The sequence below is a fragment of the Pseudophryne corroboree genome, chromosome 2 (assembly GCF_028390025.1).
Source record: "Pseudophryne corroboree isolate aPseCor3 chromosome 2, aPseCor3.hap2, whole genome shotgun sequence".
Taxonomy (NCBI): domain Eukaryota; kingdom Metazoa; phylum Chordata; class Amphibia; order Anura; family Myobatrachidae; genus Pseudophryne; species Pseudophryne corroboree.
In genome coordinates, this window is record NC_086445.1 from 347,536,889 (window position 1) to 347,559,050 (window position 22,162).

At 48.2% G+C, this 22,162-nt stretch overlaps 1 protein-coding gene across 2 annotated transcripts in view; it reads left to right on the forward strand.

Moving 5' to 3' along the window:
* The first annotated feature begins 2,018 nt into the window (after positions 1-2,018).
* RP2 (RP2 activator of ARL3 GTPase) overlaps positions 2,019-22,162 on the forward strand; it is a 68,783-nt gene continuing 48,639 nt past the window's right edge. Inside the window, exon 1 of one of the 2 annotated variants that reach the window (XM_063953070.1) lies at positions 2,019-2,042. In XM_063953070.1, the coding sequence (XP_063809140.1) occupies positions 2,034-2,042 (9 nt within the window). In that variant the 5' untranslated portion in view covers positions 2,019-2,033. Of the gene's footprint in view, positions 2,043-5,706; positions 6,089-22,162 lie in introns of those variants that run through there. The other variant, XM_063953069.1, reaches the window with a different exon arrangement.

Genomic DNA, 22,162 nt, shown 5'->3' on the forward strand with positions numbered 1-22,162 from the left:
GCAGTTCTGCTAACCTATCGTTCGCTATTCTGCTAAGCTAAGATACACTCCCAGAGGGCGGCGGCCTAGCGTGGGCAATGCTGCTAAAAGCAGCTAGCGAACAACTCGGAATGAGGGCCATGGGGTGCAATTTAATTAAGCAGGTTGTTGAATAGCTCTGTGCACTCATTACCAGCGCTATTCAACATTCCGCTTAATTGAATTAGAGGAGGTAAAGAATGTCACCACTTAAGTCAAACACCACTGTAGAGCTCAAAGCATGTACAGCTTCCTTACACTTTATGCACTGTGAATATCTTATAATAACCAAGGCTGTCTTGATGTAATATACTGGTATTTACTGTAAATATTGGTCTTTATTTTTAAAGTGTTTATATATACAACATCTATGATGTTATATCCATTTCACTGATTGTTTCTATATATGCAAGTCTCTGGAAATTATAAGTACACCAGTGCATTGGTTATGAAAGGGTTGAACTTTCCATGCTGTCAAACCTGTGTGCCTAGCAAGTCCACGGAGGCTTTCTCAATGGGCAACAAGGGATTAGTGTGATGCAGAGAATGTATAAATATAACTGTTTCCTTCTAGATACACAAACTACATTTCCTTCACTCATAAGGAATAGCACATAAAGACAGCAGAGTACTATAATTATTTATTTATATGATTTGATTATGCAACTGTACAGGTGATGTAAGGTGCATGTGTAGATAGTGCACCTCACCTCCATCACATTCCCAAGCCAGAGGCTAGCTTATTGGTTGGGTGCTAAGTGTATAATGGTTGATGTAGGTTTTACAGCAAAGTCACTAAGATGTAGACACGGGTGTTGGTACAGGTGTATGATGGGGTACAGGTGTTGGTACAGGTGTATGATGTTGTACAGGTGTTGGTACAGGTGTATGATGGTGTACAGGTGTATGATGCAGTGCAGCACAGTAGTTCATATTGTAATAACTGGGGTGCCAAATGATCTTTTATCTCAAAGTAAACTCTCTAAGTTTACTCTTCCACCACATATCTTGGGTTGCAAAAAGCATAAAAATAGGTATTCAACTGCTTTCATGTAGGTTACGAATATGGTTTCAGCAAACTTTAGAATTACATCAGCAAACATATTTGTTTTTACTGTATAAAAACTAAAATAAAACCACTAAGGCCGTAGAACAAACTGCATTCAGAAACAGAAATGTCACAAATCCCTGCGGAGAGTCTAAGTGTGTCCTCGATTGCTATGTGTGAACTTGACCTTTTTGATACTGTACAGAGAAGCCGCATCCCCCATTTCTGCTCCTCCTCCAAATGCGGGGACTAGCAGGAGAAGTATAGCTGATGACATAAAAACTGAGGATGCCATTGTGGAATTGCAAGAGGATGAGGAGGATATTTGTGTGGCTGATGCTGGTGCTAATGAGGATGTTGAGGATGCTGTTTGTGTAAGTCAGGCACCAGTGGAAGCAGCTCTTGGCCATGATAAGAAGAAGGCCATTGTCATGCCTGGGCATAGGCCCAACAAATCCCCCTCTTATGTGTGGAATTATTTTTACCCGAATCCTGACAACATTTGAAACTGGCAGTCCAGCACCAACTAGCTCCCTTCTCACAACTAGATCCCAGCACCTGCAATCTCCACCCCCAACACCTTCACCCTCAATATCCTCAGTAATGTTCGATGTAGTCCTGCATCCAATTTGTTAAGGCTAAGTGACTCCTCCCTTATGCAGGATTCTTCAGAATAATCATTGGGGTCGATTCAATTCAGCAACAGATGAATAGCGCCGGGAATTAGCTCCCGACGCTATTCAATTCAGCTACTAGTTACCAGCAATTGTCGGGAATTCTTCTCTCACCCCCGGGGCACAGGATCCTGCTGATTACTCACACAGAGGATTTCCTACTCAGGTTGTTTAATCAGGAGTAAGTAACACAGACTGCAGTTTGCATGCTGAGTGCAAGCAGGTCAGGATGTACTTAGATCTGGTGTGCTGGTTAAAACCCAGCATGAAAGATAGACTGATCTACAGGAGAGATGGCACAGGTAATTCACAGAATATGAGAAATCCAGTCAGGATTGTGACTCTCTACAATCTTAGAGGAGTAACCTCTTATGTCTTAATTTATTCCAAATCTTATTAAGATGGGGTTCAAATTCATCCTCGCTGCTGGTGATTCGTTTGACTGTAAGAAGCTGTGAGTATGGCAGACCTCAGATCAGGGATGGAGGGTGGTGACTTTGGGTGGCTAAAAGTGTGTTGCGGTCGGTTTCTTTGGTAAAGATGTAATTAATTTATTGTTATCCTTGCACATAAGGACATCCAAAGATATATCTGAGATAAACTCATGTCGAACGTGAATTTAATGGGACACTCAAGTTTATCGATGTTGCCAATACAGGTATGTTGTTTGAAGAGGTCTTCTGGGCCAGTCCACATCAAGAGTACATTGTCAATGTAGCTTGTATAGAAATGGATATACTGTACCATCTGAAGAAGAGCAGATGCTCAATCCAGAACATATACATATTTGCGTACGGTCAAGCCCATCGCACACCCTGTATGCTGGACAAAAAAAATCCATATTAAAGAAAAATAATCCTTTTGAGGGTTAACTGAAGGAGTTTAAAAAAAAGTCAATTGAGGCCCGTCATAATCATCATTGGTTTTTGAGGAGTCTAGTTGCATTTAGCCCATCATCATGAGGGATGCTGGTGTAGAGGCTATTAATGTCCACTGAGTAAAGCCATGGGGTAAATTTACTAAGATGGGAGTTCTATTTAACATGGGATGTGGCCCATAGCAACCAATCAGATTCTACTTCTCATTTATCTAGCACCGTCTAGAAGATAATACCTGGAATCTGATTGGTTGCTATGGGCAACATCCCATCTTAAACAGAAATCCCATTTTAGTGAATTTACCCCCAGGTGTCTGTTGGAAGTGTTCCAAGATTCTCCAATTTAAGGAGTAATGAAGTGGTATCTTGTAAATAGCTGGATTTAGATTGGATGCAGGGCTGTATGAAGTGGTCAAGAAACAGAGTGAATCCCTTTGCCGAAATGATCGGCCTTCCAGGTGGTTTAAAAAGCCTCTGTTGAATTGTGGGCAGGCAGTATAGAATTGGAGTATGTGGGAAATCAGTTTTCAAGTAAGATACCACTTCAGAGGGAATGTTTTTTTTTCCATTGCCACTGCATGGTAACTTGGTAAAGACCGCCGCCATATTGGATAACTGAGAGTATACTTCTGCTGAAAACCAGGACATATACCTAATGGACACATTGGTGGAAATTAACTAAGCTCCCAGCACCAGGCTTTTGGACCGGCCCTACTTCCAAAAATATGTGGGTCAAAGGGCGTAGGGGTCCCCCGTATTTTTTAAACCTGCACCGGGTTTCACTAGCCAAGGAGATAATGCCACAGCCGGGGGACACATTTATATAGGTCCCTGCGGCTGTGGCATTATCCCCCCAAACTAGTCACCACTGGCCAGGGTTCCCTGGGGCAGTGGGGACCGCCCCAATAAAGGGGTCACCCGCCAGGCTCCCAATGTCGAGGGATGAAGCCCGGGGCTGTCCCTGCCATCTGTGGGCTGAGTGGTAGGCTGATAGCCCATGTGTAGAAAAAAGAATATTGTCTTGTTGTGGAACTACAAGTCCCAGCAAGTCTCCCCAAGCTGGTACTTGGAGAACCACAAGTACCAGCATGCAGGGCAGTAAAGAGCCTGCTGGTACCTGTGGTTCCACAGTAAAAGATTTATAAAAAAAAACCACAGGACACACACCGTGAAATTACAATTTAATTGAAACATACATGCACACTTATACACACATACTTACCTAGTGTCCCACGGAGCCCCTCAATCCACTTGTCTAGCAGAATCCACGGGTACCTGTAAATAAAAATAATTATACTCCCCTAATCCACTGTAGATCGAATCCTCCTCAGTCCATGTAGGCATCCAGGGGTTAAAAAAAAACCCCGCAAAAATCCCAGTCCACGTAACTAAAGGGGATCCATGTTTACAAATAGACCCCTTTTCCCCAAATGCCGGGACCCCTTGTGACTCCTGTCATTTGGGAACCCACCAGCCAATCAGGGAGTACCATGTCATATCGCTCTCCTGATTGGTATTTACAGGTACCCGTGGATTCTACTGGACAAGGGGACCGATGGGCTCCGTGGGACACTAGGTAAGTATGTGTGTGTGTGTGTTTGTGTGTGTGTGTGTGTGTGTTTCAATAAAATTGTACTTTCACGGTGTGTGTGTCCTGTGTTTTTTTTTTATAAATCTTTTACTGTGGAACCACAGGTACCAGCAGGCCCTTTACTGCCCTGCATGGTGGTACTTGTGGTTCTCCAAGTACCAGCTTGGGGAGACTTGCTGGGACTTGTAGTTCCACAAGAAGATATTCTTTTTTTTACACATGGGCTATCAGCCTGCCACTCAGCCCACAGATGGCAGGGACAGCCCCGGGCTTCATCCCTGACCCTTGGGTCCCTGGAGGTGGAGGAGAACCCTTTATTGGGGGTGGGGGGGGGTACCCATTCCAACAGGGAACCCCGGCTATATAAATGTGTCCCCCGGCTGTGGCATTGGGGATGATTCAGACCTGATCGTAGCAGCTACGATCATCCACACTGACATGCAGGGGGACACCCAGCACAAGGCTAGTCCGCCCCGTATGTCAGGCCCGGCCCCACCCCACAAGTACAAAAGCATCGTACAGCGGCGATGCTTTTGTACTTGAAGAGTTAACTCTCAGCCAGCGCAGTTCCTGCGTGCTGGCCGGGAGTTACTTATCGTTGTGATGGTCGCAGCGGCTGCGTGCCGCCCCCTCCCGCCCAGCGACCGTCTCTGCTCAATCAGGCAGAGGCAACCGCTGGGCTACGACAGCCGTCGGCTGTCTGGCATGCTCCGGCGCCGCATGCGTACTTCTGACCTGATCACTGCGCTGCGATGAACGGTAGCGTGCGATCAGGTCAGAATGACCCCCATTATCTCCTTGGCTAGTGGAGCCCGGCGCTGGTTTAAAAAATACGGGGGGACCCTTACATCCTTTGTCCAAGAGCTCGGTGTTGGTTGTTAAAATACTAGGGAATTCTACGCAAATTTTTCCAGGTATTTTAACAACCAGGACTGGCTCAAAGAGCCCGGGGCTGGTTATGCTTAAGAGGGGGAACCCCACTTTTTATTTTTAACTATTTAAATACTGTACACAATGAAGCCTTGCACGGATCTCCCTGATCCAGCCGTGCTTCATTGTGTTATGTCCAGCAGCGTTTTACTAATCTCTCTCGTAAAACACTGCCCGACAATACGAATTACACCGCCATCAGTGAACTGTAATTGTAAAAACACAGTAGTTTAGTAAATCACAGTGTTTTTCCCCCCCAAAAAAGTTGCAATCTTAAACGGCCGATTTCAGCCAACATTGATCTTGGCTGAAATAGGCCGAAACACGAATATTAGTAAATTTACCCCATTGTATAAAATTAAGCAGCAAGACAACGCAGTTGGTGGCGTGAATGGTAGAACTATCCCGCTGGCCTAGCTCCTCCTGGTGTCGTGGCCCCTCCCCCTGACGTCAGAGGTCCTTTCTCCAACTTGATTCTAGCATCTACTTAGGAGGAATATTCCTGCACTAACATGTTTCTGGTGTTTTCGCTATACTTGTTAATAAAGTTGCATGTTTACAGAGTTAGAAACAGGAAGCGGCGGCTGCGGAAGTGACGCTACCCAATGGCATGTCACGGCCGCTGGCGACACTGTCTGATCTGCGCTGTTGCTGGGCAGCGGCGTGGGAGGAACGGCCTGCCTTGTGCGCGTCCCCGTATGTGTCGTGTTCGAGGTGCGCGTGCCCATCATCTTACTGGTGGAACAGGGAACGCTTTTGTCGCCGCTTGAGGTAGTACATACTGCGGGCCCAATTGCCGCCACCCTCTCACCCGCCGGACTGCCCTGTCAGACATGGGCTGCTTTTTCTCTAAGAAAGCGAAGAGGAAGGGAAGCTCCAAGGGCGCAGAACAGCAGCAGCAGGATGGGGAGGAGAGCAGGCAGCAGTACAGCTGGGATAAGCGAGAGAAGGTGAGCAGCTGTATCCCTGCGGCATGTACCTGTAACGTAGTGACTTGTCTCCTCCTGTATGTGATGCCTGTACATACATGTGCCTCCTGCATACACAGCTGGGTGTGCCCAGAATCACCAGCAAGGGTTCCCCTTTATGTGGGCATGCATGTATTCCTGGCTTAGCTGTTATTAGAGGGTGGGAGATAGCGCATGTACATTGCAGCGAGCCTTTATTGCATGACACATTACTGCAGTCTGCTTTTGAGTGTATGTGACTGGCGCAGACCCATCTTCTCTTTCCTTCACTCTATTGTTTGCGTAATCACCCTTAGCAGTAGTGTCCACATAATAGGGGTTTGCATGCTTAACACATGACTGAAATAAAAACTATTATACAGTAGGAAGATATTGCTCAGTTTATTTCTAAGCTTGCCACATACTGTAGGGATAGACATTGGCAATGCCAAATCTTGTATTTAGAACAGACGGATACATACAAAGGGAAGAAGGTGTGGCTGTGGAACAGGGTGGTGAGCGCCCAGCTCCTGACAGTTTACAGTTGAGGTTATCAAAGGACAATTTAGGGGTCTAATCATGAGGCAGTAAAAAGTGTAAAGTGAGCCAGTGGAGAAGTTGCCCATGGCAACCAATTAGCTGCTACATATCATTTTATAGAATGCATTTTATAAAGGTTACCTCAACACTGATTAGTTGCCATGGTATACGGTCGCCAGGGTGACCACACTTTGGTTGACAGTCATTAGGTCGACACGGCAAAAGGTCGATATGAGTTTTTGAAAAAAAATATTTTTTAATACGATCCACTTGGTCTACGATTGGGAATAGTAACCTTGCCTGAAGCATGGTGAGCGAACACAGTGCACTAATTCAGGTTCCCGGTCACTCAATGAAGAAAACGACACCAACATTTTAAAAAAAAAACTCATGTCGACCTATTTCCATGTTGACCTATGTCAGGTGTCGACCTAGTCACTGTCGACCAATAGTGGTCAACCTAATGACTGTCGACTTAAGTGTGGTCGACCCTATGACCCACACCTAGTTGCCATGGGTAACTTCTCCACTGGCTCACTTTTCCACACTTCTAACTGCTTTATGAATAGACCCCTTAGTCCCGGTTTACATCACAGCATGATGTATTAAATGGTTAATATAACATGTTTTATATTGCAAAAGTATATTGACCGTTCTATATACAGTTTCCCCCATTTGCACACTAAATTATGGTCCAGTTATCAGCCCACAACTTTCTACATATAAGAACTTTAGAAGTGTATACATCAGGCCAGAAGGAAAGCGCCAACTACTGTACTTGTGAGAAGTCTCTGTAAAAAATGTTACTTCTCTTTTCTTGTTATGTTCTACATTATTATTCATTAAACTACATGTTATAAAATGAAGATCAAGAAAGTTACAATTGTCCAGTTGTGTATTTGGGAGAATTTTCCCTGCAGTCTGCTGCTGTCTCACTGCACCCAGGAGCGTAAGTGAGAGAGCCCATGATTTCCATACCTGTGATGATAGAGGCATGTTTGGCAGTTATTACCCCTTTCCCACTAGCTCTTAGAAACACTGGTAAATGTGCGGGGGCGCGCATTTACCCGTGTTTTACCCTAGTGGAAAAGGGTTCCCCGGCAAATTCCCGGATTAAGTGATCCGGGAATCCTACCCGGGTAGCTAGGCTAGCTGTCTAGTGTGAACGGGTGCTGTGTCGAGGCGACACGGCTTCCGTTCACAGTGTATAGGGAGGGCGGCGCTGGGAGATCATGTGATCTCCCAGCGCTGCCCCTACCGCGTCAGTAGTAGCGTCACCATCCCGGCAATATGCCGGGTTGGTGAGCGCTGTTCAAAAGGGGCTGTAGCACGGCTGTGACCCATGCTTTAGTGGAAAAATAAGATTTTACTTACCGGTAAAACTATTTCTCCTTCATCCACTAGGGGCCACTGGAGTGTAGTTACAATGGGGAAATAGTAGGCAGTAATTGGGAGCTGGCACTTTAAAATTCTCACACTGTGGCTAGCTCCTCCCCTACTATCTCCCCTCCAAGCCAGTCTTAGTTTAGTGCCCGATGTGAGCTGGTCACTTGGGTTTAGCTGAAGAAATTTTTCTTTTTTCTTTATTATTTTATTTTTCTTTCTTACACTCACAGACTGGCAGCTCTGCCACTGCCAGTCTGCACCGTGGGAGCTGCCGGCGGGGTCCCATCGCAGCTGCGTGCGGCTCGGGATGGGCCCCGGCTGAGGGAGACACTGAGCTCTCCTGAGTTGGCCGGACACCGCTGCGTGCGGTGCATGTCGGGGCCATTCCATCCAGCAGAAGATTTCCGGCAGCATGGCAGCGGTGAGTATCAGCGGCCGGACACCGCTGCGTGCGGCGCGTGTCGGGGCCGCCCCACCAGCAGAAGATTCCGGGGCCGGACACCGCTGCGGGCGGCGCGTGTCGGGCCGCCCTGTCAAGCAGTGTAACACCGCTAAGTGCGGCGTGTGTCGGGAAGGACAGCGGTGAGTACAATCTCTCCCCTCCCCTCCCCTCCCCCCCCCCCCCCCCCCCTCCCTCCCTCCTCCTTCCATAATGTTTGCATATGTGGCCCCCTATACCGGAGCGTATAAAGGGCGCATTTGGGGTTTTAGATGGGAGCTTCAGCCCGCTCTGTAAGCGGGCTCAGCGATCTCCACTCCCCGGCCGCAGTATACAGGCAGCCGGTTATGCAGAGCTTATTTTTACACAAAAAAGTTTGAATTGGGCACCAATAGTGGAGGGGGCGGAGCTAACTCCTGCTCCGTTCGGCGCTAAGCACTCTCCGCTCCCCGGCCGCAGCATACAGGCGGCCGGGGAGATACAGGCGCTTCCCGCTTCATGTACAGCGGGTTTTCATTTTTGAAATTGGCGCCGGAGCGGTGGGGCGGAGCTAACTCCCGCGCTGTAGGCTCAGCGCTCTCCGCCCCCCGGCCGCGGCAGCAGCGCGTACAGGTCCCCGGCCGCTCCAGCAGCGCGTACTCCGGCCTCTCCAGCACCTCCGCTCCAGTACCTCCGCTCCCCCGGCCGCTCCAGCACATTTTAAAGGTGAGGCTGATATTCCCGCTTTGCTCAGCGGGCTCCCGGCGGCGGCTCCCAGCGCTCATTGTCACAAAGGGGGATTTTAGTTTTCTGTGCAGGGAGATAAGATATTGGGTTTATCTCACTTTGGCAGCCATTCCTTCCTGCAGGAGAGTCCTCTGCCCGGCATTCCATACAGGAGCCTGCTATATAACAGGAGCTGGGGATCAGCTCATTAAGGATTTAAATCTAGTGTGCAATAACAGTTTTTCACACAGTATTTATCTACCCTGTTGGGTGTTTGTTTGTGTATATAGATATATGTGTGTGTATATATATATATATATATATATATATATATATATATATATATATATATATATATATACACAAACAGAGAACCCAGCACTCACCAAAGTAAACTCACTTATCCTCAACAATTCAATAAATAAATGATGGGGGTTTAGTTGGTGGATTGGCCAATGCACGGAAGCCTGTATACCGATTCAAGGTACCCCACCTTCATACAGGTCCTACACTATCACAGAGTCTTAAAACCTGACTACCACACTGCTGCATCATCTGCCTATTAGAGTGATGTGGTCATGGGCTGGTGCGGTGAGTGCTGTGGTTTTTACTCTGTGTGTATATGAAGGGGTTAATCTATGGTTAGCTCTTATTAACCGTGGCCACTAGCTTTCTCATGCACCCCTGTGTGGACTTCATTATCCTGAACCTGTCTCAGCTGTTTTTTAGCAATCATCTTTGAGCCAGTGCAATAGGTGACTAGTGTGCCTTTAAAAGCCATAAAGTCTGTGGCAGGTACACATTACATCTAGCAGGCAGATGATGCAGCAGTGTGGTAGTCAGGTTTTAAGACTCTGTGATAGTGTAGGACCTGTATGAAGGTGGGGTACCTTGAATCGGTATACAGGCTTCCGTGCATTGGCCAATCCACCAACTAAACCCCCATCATTTATTTATTGAATTGTTGAGGATAAGTGAGTTTACTTTGGTGAGTGCTGGGTTCTCTGTTTGTATTTATTAGAGTGATGTGGTCATGGGCTACATGCACCCCGCCCTGTGAGTGGTAAGTACAGCTGTGTACCCCGCTTCTGTGGTGGAGAGTGCAGTGTTACATGCACCCCACCCTGTGAGTGGTAAGTGCATAGCTGTGCCCCGCTTCTGGTGCGGTGAGTGCTGTGGTTTTTACTCTGTGTGTATATGTGTATATATATATATATATATATATATATATATATATATATATATATGTATGTATGTATGTATGTATGTATGTATGTATATGTATGTATGTATATGTATATATGTATGTATATGTATGTATATGTATGTATATGTATGTATATGTATGTATATATATATATGTATGCCCCGCCTTGCCACATAACACTTTCCCCCATCTCTTCTCGCGGGCTGGCCAACATTTTGAAAAGCCAGCGGAACCTCCGAAAACATCTGGTGCGCCTAAATTAGCGGTACGCTACATACAGGGCGGGGTGTTGCCTTCCCTTTATTATTCCTTGGTGTCACTGGGTACTAATGCTATTGGCAATTTGGGGAATGTGTGTGTATATATATATATCAGTGTGGCTCAGCACACTAATCCCCTAAACACCCAACCACAGAGGCCTGGGTTCAAGTACCACAACAGATACTTTAAGGCACAAATAGCGCTGCGGCTCAGTACGCTAGGAGCGGGTATCTCAACAGGGGGACCGGGGTTTTGAATCCCAACTTTAAGGGGAGCTCCTATGGCCTAGTGGCTAAGACTCCTGTCCCACAGCGCAACGCTACTGGTTCACTAGAAAGTTTATATGGAATTGTGTAGGTCTCTACACATTATAGTGCAGACCTTACATAGCGCTGTGTTTATTTAACCCACCTTTTCTCCTTTCGTTTGTCTCACCTGGGATAGTCAAAGAATTCCCTCTTAGGTGTACAGTATGCGGTGGAGCCATCTGCTCAGCCCTCCACGCACCTGCAGGACACTCCTGTTTGAACAGCTCAGATTACGCAGGTAATGTCACTATGAACCAGAGACCTTGTACGTCATTTCACCTCTCCAGGTTTCTAAAAGAACCTTGCTAACCTCCCAGATTACACGACTCGGCAGTGGAAAGGCCCCTCTGGGAGGAGGCGAGAGATGCCCAGGATACAGAGGATGTCTGTTTTCGGTGCAGTCTCAACCAGTGTCTCAGAATATCCAGGTGCATTATACAGCAGTTCGTCTGATACTGTAGGTAAAGAAGGCGGACACGTCAGGTCCATCAGGGTTCGACGCCGATAACGAAATGGTCCAGTTTCGGATGAGCTGGACAGGCTCCGGTAGGCGGCTTGCAGACACCCGCATACACAATTTCAGGTATAAAACAATGTTTGTTTTCCTATCCTCTCCCCGCAGACGGAGGGGAATGGTATCAGAACCTCTCCAGGGTTTACCCCTCGATGTATCACCGGTCCAACATGCTGCCGTTTTCCTGAAGCAACATTGCTCAGGTATCCATCGAAGACACATATACGGCAGCCGGGTTCTACCTTGTCCGGAGCAGGTAGGTTGTGGACCAATTGTCCTCTAGGTTACAGAATATTTCGCATCAGGATCAACTAATATTTTGGTACAGGTCAGAATCACGATTCTGCTTTATCTTCTTTGGAGGTCTCCACGTCTGCAGACTCGGAACCTGCATTTTCGCTTGGGCTGTCTTAACCCGACGACCTCTGGGGCTGCGACAGTGACAGGTGAACATGAAATCCTACGGGGCAGATGGTTCAGGAGAAGGAACTTTCTGCAGGATTTCTTGAACCATTGGAGGTAAGTCCACTTTTCTTTCTTCTACTGCTGCCCCAGCTTCAGGGCAGACCTTTACCGGTTTTTCCTCTAGATCTTTCCGTGCCTTTCAAGCTTTCGACTCCACACACGATATCTCCGTCGCCAGGGGATCTCAGGGTGACAGGCTGAAGCAGCGGTTCAGCATCCTCGGTCCAGTCTGAGTTTAGGTCATCCTATACACCCACTACAGGTCAAACCTTCCTACCACCTGGAGGGTCCCAGGGTAGGGACATGTCGGTGGTCCTACGGGGAGTACTGAGAAGGATTGGGCGGTTACAGACTAGATTTTGCAGTACAACCGTTTCAGGAGTCAAGAGAGTCATACTGCAGGCGGCACTCCATATGCTTCTAACCGCAAAGGGTGTTGATCCCTGTTTCTCAGATATCCTTTGAATCGGGACAGTTCTCAGGCCTTTGTTTTCTGTTCACGTTCCGAAGCCAGTTGGCTAGGCCAGGCCTATTCTGGCCTTACAATCCTTTCGGTCTGTGATTGCTAGTTTTGAACAAGAAAGGGAGTTTTACATGTCCCTTGTCTTCAGGGGATGCCTGTTTACTGATTTCCGTTGGACGGGCTTTTCTCAGATTCGCATTACAGGATTCTCATTTTCACTGTCAGTCCTTTCCTTTCGGTCTCTCTTCCGCTCCCACAGGGTTCAGGAAGATCACACAATAACTCTTTTTCAAGGACAGTAGGTAACGTTGGTTCCCTAATGGGACAATCTACTGCTACTATCCCACTCTGTACATTAGGTGGCTTCTGAATATCCGGAGGATCCAGGAGCTTCTGGTTCGACAGATCCAATCTATGCTCCTCGTAGACGTTTCTCAACACGGTCCGTCAGAGGATTTTTTCCTTCCTCGGCACCAGGTACTCTATTCCTTCAGTCAAGTTGCGACGCAATGAGTGGTCGCCTACATTCCTCTCTGAGCGGGGGAGAACAATCTTTTTTCCAGGTCAAGCCTTCAGGTCAGACTCCCGGGTGAGGGAACATTCCCCGGAGTTTTGTCAGCCGGTCCGCTGTGGGCGGAGATTTCGGATTGACCTCAGGGCGTTCTGACTGACTCTTTAACCCTTTACTACTCTCGGACGTGAGCTCTGGCGGCAGTAGCCGAGGAGGCCCTCAGGGCTCCGGGGAGTTTTCTGGTTACTCTATCCTGCCTCCTTTTCTATTTCTACCTCATGTTCGGTAACACAGGAGGGAATTATGCGTGCTAGTCCTCTCGGTGGGCTGGTTGGGCCACGCATGACTTGAAGATACAGATACACCTGTTGTCAGTAGAGGAGCCTGGGCTCCTACCTCGACTGGACTGTCTACTTCAACAGGGTCCTTTTCTTTGTTCAATCTTACACTTGTTTTGTTTAACCGGGTGACTGTTCACGAGACCTCAGAAGGGAGGAGTTCCCTAGTTCGGGTTAGGCCTACTGGGCCCCGATTTCAGAAGTCTGTTACCTCTTCTCGCTTTTGCCACTTTTGGAAAACTTTATGGGACCTAATAAAGATAAAAGGGGTTTTCCCCTTCTTTCAGTTACCATTCATCTTTGGTTTCTCTGGGAAGTTTGGCTCCGCTGCGCTTTAAACCACAATGACCGGAATTTTAGCTCTCTGCCTTTTTCGGTTTTCTTCCAAAAGAGATTAGCCTAGCGGCCGTAAGTTCGGCCTCTTTTTTTCAGGGAGTACTCTATTGGCAACTCCCCCGGCTGAGCTTCGGCCTCAGCAGTCATTTCTTCCAGAGGGAATGTCCATTTTTCATATAAATCTGACACTAGTGTTTTTCGGTCCTCTTTGAATGTTGTCAGGGCTCACCGACTCTCTCTACAGAGGTCTTAGGCTATTCGACGAAGTGTTTTTCTTCTTTGTTCTGTACGATGCTCCCGTGCTAAATAGCCAGGGTCCCAGCATACGCTGGGCCGTTGGATACATCTGACCATCAGACAGTCTTCTTGGCGGTTGCTAGGGAGCCTCCGTTTTCCATTTCAGCGCACTTTACGCGCGTTGCAAGACCTTCGTGGGCGGCTTCCCGTGGGATCTCCATGAATACTTTGTCGGGCGGCTACTTGGTCGGACCGACATTCGTTTAGTCAAATTCTACAAGTTTGACACTTTTGCGGCCTCTGCATCACAGTTTGGCCGAGCAGTTTTTACAGGACTCTCAGCGCTCTCCCACCCGTTTTTGGGAGCTCTGGGACGTCCCCATTGTAACTACACTCCAGTGGCCCCTAGTGGATGAAGGAGAAATCAGGATTTTGGTACTTACCGATAAATCCCTTTCTCCGATTCCACAGGGGCCACTGGACGCCCGCCCAGCGCTGTTCCTCCTTGTTTTTTGCTTAAAGGTTTGCAGATCACCATATGACTGCTTGTTGAGTTCAGGCTAGCCTGGTTTTTGTCAGGTTCTGTTCCAGGTTTAGTTTGGGTTATCCTGGTTTACAGGGCGTCATTATCCTCCTCTACCTTAAGGTTTGTTTATTCCATCTCTCATCGGGCACAGTTTTACGTAGACTGGCTTGGAGGGGAGATAGTAGGGGAGGAGCTAGCCACAGTGTGAGAATTTTAAAGTGCCAGCTCCCAATTACTGCCTACTATTTCCCCATTGTAACTACACTCCAGTGGCCCCTGTGGAATCGGAGAAAGGGATTTATCGGTAAGTACCAAAATCCTGATTTCTCGTAGTCCGTAGTGGATGCTGGGGACTCCATAATGACCATGGGGAATAGACGGGCTCCGCAGGAGACAGGGCACTTTAAGAAAGAATTTGGATTCTGGTGTGTTCTCGCTCCTCCCTCTATGTCCCTCCTCCAGACCTCAGTTAGAGAAACTGCCCGGAAGAGCTGACAGTACAAGGAAAGGATTTTGGTATCCAGGGCAAGACTCATACCAATCACACCGTATAACTCGTGATAAACTTACCCAGTTAACAGTATGAACAACAACGGAGCATCAGATCAACCCTGATGCAACCAAACATAACCCTTATTTAAGCAATAACTATATACAAGTATTGCAGAAGAAGTCCCCACTTGGGACGGGCGCCCAGCATCCACTACGGACTACGAGAAATAGATTTACCGTCGAGTAAAATCTTATTTTCTCTAACGTCCTAGTGGATGCTGGGGACTCCGTAAGGACCATGGGGATTATACCAAAGCTCCCAAACGGGCGGGAGAGTGCGGATGACTCTGCAGCACCGAATGAGCAAACACAAGGTCCTCCTCAGCCAGGGTATCAAACTTGTAGAACTTTGCAAAAGTGTTTGAACCTGACTAAGTAGCTGTTCGGCAAAGCTGTAATGCCGAGACCCCTCGGGCAGCCGCCCAAGAAGAGCCCACCTTCCTTGTGGAGTGGGCTTTTACTGATTTTGGAAGCGGCAATCCAGCCGCAGAATGAGCCTGCTGAATCGTGTTACAGATCCAGCGAGCAATAGTTTGCTTTGAAGCAGGAGCACCCAGCTTGTTGGATGCATACAGGATAAACAGCGACTCAGTTTTCCTGGATCTAGCCGTTCTGGCTACATAAACCTTCAAAGCCCTGACCACATCTAGTAACTCGGAATCCTCCAAGTCACGAGTAGCCACAGGCACCACAATAGGTTGGTTCATATGAAAAGATGACACCACTTTTGGCAGAAATTGTGGACGGGTCCGCAATTCTGCCCTGTCCATATGGAAAACCAGATAGGGGCTTTTGTGACAAAGCCGCTAATTCTGACACACGCCTAGCCGAAGCCAAGGCTAATAGCATGACCACCTTCCACGTGAGATATTTTAACTCCACCGTTTTGAGTGGCTCAAACCAGTGTGACTTCAGGAAACTCAACACCACGTTAAGATCCCAAGGTGCCACTGGAGGCACAAAAGGGGGAAGAATATGCAGCACTCCCTTTACAAACGTCTGAACTTCAGGAAGAGAAGCCAGTTCTTTTTGAAAGAAAATGGATAGGGCCGAAATCTGGACCTTAATGGAACCCAATTTCAGGCCCAAAGTCACTCCCGACTGTAGGAAGTGAAGGAAACGGCCCAGCTGGAATTCCTCCGTAGGGGCATTCCTGGCCTCACACCAAGCAACATATTTTCGCCATATACGGTGATAATGTTTAGCCGTCACGTCCTTCCTAGCCTTTATCAGCGTAGGAATAACCTCATCCGGAATGCCTTTTTCTGCTAGGATCCGGCGTTCAACCGCCATGCCGTCAAACGCAGCCGCGGTAAGTCTTGGAACAGACAGGGCCCCTGTTGCAACAAGTCCTGTCTTAGAGGCAGAGGCCATGGGTCCTCTGTGAGCATTTCTTGCAGATCTGGATACCAAGTCCTTCTTGGCCAATCCGGAACAATGAGTATTGTTCTCACTCCTCTTTTTCTTATGATTCTCAGCACCTTGGGTATGAGAGGAAGAGGAGGAAATACATAAACCGACTGGAACACCCACGGTGTCACTAGTGCAGAGGTTCTCAAACTTGGTCCTCGTGGGCCCACACAGACAGTGCATGTTTTGCAGGTCTCCTCACAGAATCACAAGTGAAATAATTAGCTCCACCTGTGGACCTTTTAAAATGTCAGTGAGTAATTAATACACCTGTGCACCTGCTGGGTTACCTGCAAAACATGCACTGTGTGGGCCCACGAGGACCAAGTTTGAGAACCTCTGCACTAGTGCGTCTACAGCTATCACCTGAGGGTCTCTTGACCTGGCGCAAAACCTCTGTAGCTTTTTGTTGAGGCGGGATGCCATCATGTCCACCTGTGGCAGTTCCCACCGACTTGCAATCTGCGTGAAGACTTCTTGATGAAGTCCCCACTCTCCCGGGTGGAGGTCGTGCCTGCTGAGGAAGTCTGCTTCCCAGTTGTCCACTCCCGGAATGAACACTGCTGACAGTGCTCTTACGTGATTCTCCGCCCAGCGAAGAATTCTGGTGGCTTCCGCCATCGCCACCCTGCTCCTTGTGCCGCCTTGGCGGTTTACATGAGCCACTGCGGTGATGTTGTCTGACTGAATCAGAACCGGTTGGTCGCGAAGCAGGGTCTCCGCTTGACGTAGGGCGTTGTATATGGCCCTTAGTTCCAGGATATTGATGTGAAGGCAAGTCTCCTGACTTGACCACAGACCTTGGAAATTTCTTCCCTGTTTGACTGCCCCCCACCCTCGGAGGCTTGCATCCGTGGTCACCAGGACCCAGTCCTGAATGCCGAATCTGCGGCCCTCGAGAAGGTGAGCTCTCTGCAGCCACCACAGGAGAGACACCCTGGCCCTGGGGGATAGGGTGATCAGCCGATGCATCTGTAGATGTGATCCGGACCACTTGTCCAACAGATCCCATTGAAAGGTCCTCGCATGGAACCTGCCGAAGGGAATGGCCTCGTATGATGCCACCATCTTTCCCAGGACTCGCGTGCAGTGATGCACCGACACCTGTTTTGGTTTTAATAGGTCTCTGACCAGTGTCATGAGCTCCTGAGCCTTCTCCATCGGGAGATATACCCTCTTCTGGTCTGTGTCCAGAATCATGCCCAGGAAGGGCAGACGAGTTGTAGGAATCAACTGCGACTTTGGAATATTTAGAATCCAGCCGTGCTGTTGTAACACTTCCCGAGAGCGTGCTACGCTGATCAGCAACTGCTCTCTGGACCTCGCCTTTATGAGGAGATCGTCCAAGTATGGGATAATTGTGACCCCTTGCTTTCACAGGAGCACCATCATCTCCGCCATTACCTTAGTAAATATTCTCGGTGCCGTGGAGAGACCAAACGGCAACGTCTGGAATTGGTAATGACAATCCTGTACCACAAATCTGAGGTACTCCTGATGAGGTGGATAAATGGGGGACATGAAGGTTAGCATCCTTTATGTCCAGAGACACCATAAAATCCCCCCCTTCCAGGCTTGCGATGACCGCTCTGAGCGATTCCATCTTGAACTTGAACCTTTTCAGGTATATGTTCAGGGATTTTAAATTCAATATGGGTCTGACCGAACAGTCCGGTTTCGGTACCACAAACATGGTCGAATAGTAACCCCTTCCCTGTTGAAGGAGGGGAACTTTTACCACCACCTGCTGAAGATACAATTTGTGAATTGCAGCTAACACTATTTCTCTAACGTCCTAAGTGGATGCTGGGGACTCCGTAAGGACCATGGGGAATAGCGGCTCCGCAGGAGACTGGGCACATCTAAAGAAAGCTTTAGGACTATCTGGTGTGCACTGGCTCCTCCCCCTATGACCCTCCTCCAAGCCTCAGTTAGATCTCTGTGCCCGAACGAGAAGGGTGCACATTAGGGTCTCTCCTGAGCTTCTTAGTGAAAGTTTTAGTTTAGGTTTTTTATTTTCAGTGAGACCTGCTGGCAACAGGCTCACTGCATCGAGGGACTAAGGGGAGAAGAAGCGAACTCACCTGCGTGCAGAGTGGATTGGGCTTCTTAGGCTACTGGACATTAGCTCCAGAGGGACGATCACAGGCCCAGCCTGGATGGGTCCCAGAGCCGCGCCGCCGGCCCCCTTACAGAGCCAGAAGGCAGAAGAGATCCGGAAAATCGGCGGCAGAAGACGTCCTGTCTTCAACAAGGTAGCGCACTGCAGCTGTGCGCCATTGCTCTCAGCACACTTCACACTCCGGTCACTGAGGGTGCAGGGCGCTGGGGGGGAGCGCCCTGAGACGCAATAATAAACACCTTGGATGGCAAAAAAATGCATCACATATAGCTCCTGGGCTATATGGATGCATTTAACCCCTGCCAAAATACATAGAAAAACGGGAGATAGGCTCCGCCCCCTTATCGGCGGCCTTATCTCCTCAGCTCACTGGCGCCATTTTCCCTCACAGCTCCGTTGGAGGGAAGCTCCCTGTCTCTCCCCTGCAGTCACTACACTACAGAAAGGGTTATAAAAGAGAGGGGGGGCACTAATTACGCGCAGTATTAAATATACAGCAGCTATAAGGGGAAAAACACTTATATAAGGAGATATATATATATATATATATATATATATATATATATATATATATATATATATATATATATATATATATATATATATATATATATATATATATATATATATATATATATATATATATATATATATAGCTCTGGTGTGTGCTGGCAAACTCTCCCTCTGTCTCCCCAAAGGGCTAGTGGGGTCCTGTCCTTGTGTGCTGTATGTCGGTACATTTGTGTCGACATGTATGAGGAGAAAAATGATGTGGAGACGGAGCAGATGCCTGTAATAGTGATGTCACCCCCTAGGGGGTCGACACCTGAGTGGATGAACTGTTGGAAGGAATTACATGAGTGTCAGCTCTGTATAAAAGACAGTGGTTGACATGAGACAGCCGGCTACTCAGCTTGTGCCTGTCCAGACGTCTCATAGGCCGTCGGGGGCTCTAAAGCGCCCGTTACCTCAGATGGCAGATATAGACGCCGACACGGATACTGACTCCAGTGTCGACGGTGAAGAGACAAATGTGACTTCCAGTAGGGCCACACGTTACATGATTGAGGCAATGAAAAATGTTTTACACATTTCTGATAATATGAGTACCACCAAAAAGGGGTATTATGTTCGGTGAGGAAAAACTACCTGTAGTTTTCCTGAATCTGAGAAATTAAATGAGGTGTGTGATGATGCGTGGTTTTCCCCCCGATAACAACTGATAATTTCAAAAATGTTATTGGCATTATATCCTTTCCCGCCAGAGGTTAGGGTGCGTTGGGAAACACCCCCTAGGGTGGATAAAGCGCTCACACGCTTGTAAGGGCTCTACCCTCTCCTGAGATGGCCGCCCTTAAGGATCCTGCTGATAGAAAGCAGGAGGGTATCCTAAAAGGTATTTACACACATACTGGTGTTATACTGCGACCAGCAATCGCCTCAGCCTGGATGTGCAGTGCTGGGTTGGCGTGGTCGGATTCCCTGACTGAAAATATTGATACCCTAGATAGGGACAGTATATTTTTGCCTATAGAGCATTTAAAAGATGCATTTCTATATATGCGTGATGCACAGTGGAATATTTGCCGACTGGCATCAAGTCTAAGTGCGTTGTCCATTTCTACCAGTAGAGCGTTATGGACACGTCAGTGGTCAGGTGATGCGTATTCCAAACGGCATTTGGAAGTATTGCCTTATTAAAGGGAGGAGTTATTTGGGGTCGGTCTTTCAGACCTGGTGGCCACGGCAACAGCTGGGAAATCCACGTTTGTACCCCAGGTCGCCTCTCAACATGAGAAGACGCCGTATTATCAGGCGCAGTCTTTTCGTGGACAAGCGGGCAAAAGATTCCTCATTTCTGCCCCGTGACAGAGGGAGAGGAAAAAGGCTGCAGATATCAGCCAGTTCCCAGGAACAGAAACCCTCTGCCAAGCCCTCAGTATGACGCTGGGGCTTTACAAGCAGAATCAGGCACGGTGGGGGGCCCGTCTCAATGAATTTCAGCGCGCAGTGGGCTCACTCGCAAGTAGACCCCTGGATCCTTCAGGTGATATCTCAGGGGTACAAATTAGAATTCGAGACGTCTCCCCCTCGCCGTTTCCTAAAGTCGGCTTTACCGATGTCTCCTTCTGACAGGGAGACTGTTTTGGAAGCCATTCACAAGCTGTATTCCCAGCAGGTGATAACAAGGTACCCCTCCTGCAACAGGGAACGGGGTATTATTCCACACCGTTGTGGTACCGAAGCCGGACGGCTCGGTGAGACCGATTCTAAATCTAAAATCTTTGAACACTTACATACAGAGGTTCAAATTCAAGATTGAGTCACTCAGAGCAGTGATTGCGAACCTGGAATAAGGGGACTACATGATGTCTCGGGACATCAAGGATGCTTACCTTCATGTCAAAAATTGACCCTTCTCATCAAGGGTACCTCAGGTTTATGGTACAGAACTGTCACTATCAGTTCAGACGCTGCCGTATGGATGGTCCACGGCACCCCGGGTCTTTACCAAGGTAATGGCCGAAATGATGATATTCCTTCGAGGGAAGGGAATCGATTCCCTGATAAGGGTAAGATCCAGGGAACAGTTGGAGGTCGGTGTAGCACTATTTCAGGTAGTGTTGCGGCAGCACGATTGGATTCTCAATATTCCAAAATCGCAGCTGGTTCCGACGACTTGTCTTCTGTTCCTAGGGATGATCCTGGACACAGTCCAGAAAAAGGCTTTTCTCCCCGAGGAGAAAGCCAGGGAGTTATCCGAGCTAGTCAGGAACCTCCTAAAACCGAGCCAAGTCTCAGTGCATCAATGCACAAGGGTTCTGGGTAAAATGGTGGCTTCCTACGAAGCAATCCCATTCGGCAGATTCCACGCAAGAACTTTCCAGTGGGACCTGCTGGACAAATGGTCCGGGTCGCATCTTCAGATGCATCAGCGGATAACCCTGTCACCAAGGACAAGGGTGTCCCTCCTGTGGTGGTTGCAGAGTGCTCATCTTCTAGAGGGCCGCAGATTCGGCGTTCAGGACTGGGTCCTGGTGACCACGGATGCCAGCCTGCGAGGCTGGGGAGCAGTCACACAGGGAAGGAATATCCAGGGCTTATGGTCAAGCCTGGAGACATCACTTCACATAAATATCCTGAAGCTAAAGGCCATTTACAATGCTCTAAGCTTAGCAAGACCTCTGCTTCAAGGTCAGCCGGTGTTGATCCAGTCGACAACATCACGGCAGTCACCTACGTAAACAGACAGGGTGGCACAAGAAGCAGGAGGGCAATGGCAGAAGCTGCAAGGATTCTTCGCTGGGCGGAAAATCATGTGATAGCACTGTCAGCAGTATTCATTCCGGGAGTGGACAACTGGGAAGCAGACTTCCTCAGCACGACCTCCACCCGGGAGAGTGGGGACTTCACCCAGAAGTCTTCCACATGATTATAAACCATTGGGAAAAACTCGACAGGTATTGCGCCAGGTCAAGGGACCCTCAGGCAATAGCTGTAGACGCTCTGGTAACACCGTGGGTGTACCAGTCAGTGTATGTGTTCCCTCCTCTGCCTCTCATACCCAAGGTACTGAGATTGATAAGATGGAGAGGAGTAAGCACTATATTCGTGGCTCCGGATTGGCCAAGAAGGACTTGGTAACCGGAACTTCAAGAGGTGCTCACGGAGGATCCGTGGCCTCTACCTCTAAGAAGGGACCTGCTCCAGCAAGGACCCTGTCTGTTCCAAGACTTACCGCGGCTGCGTTTGACGG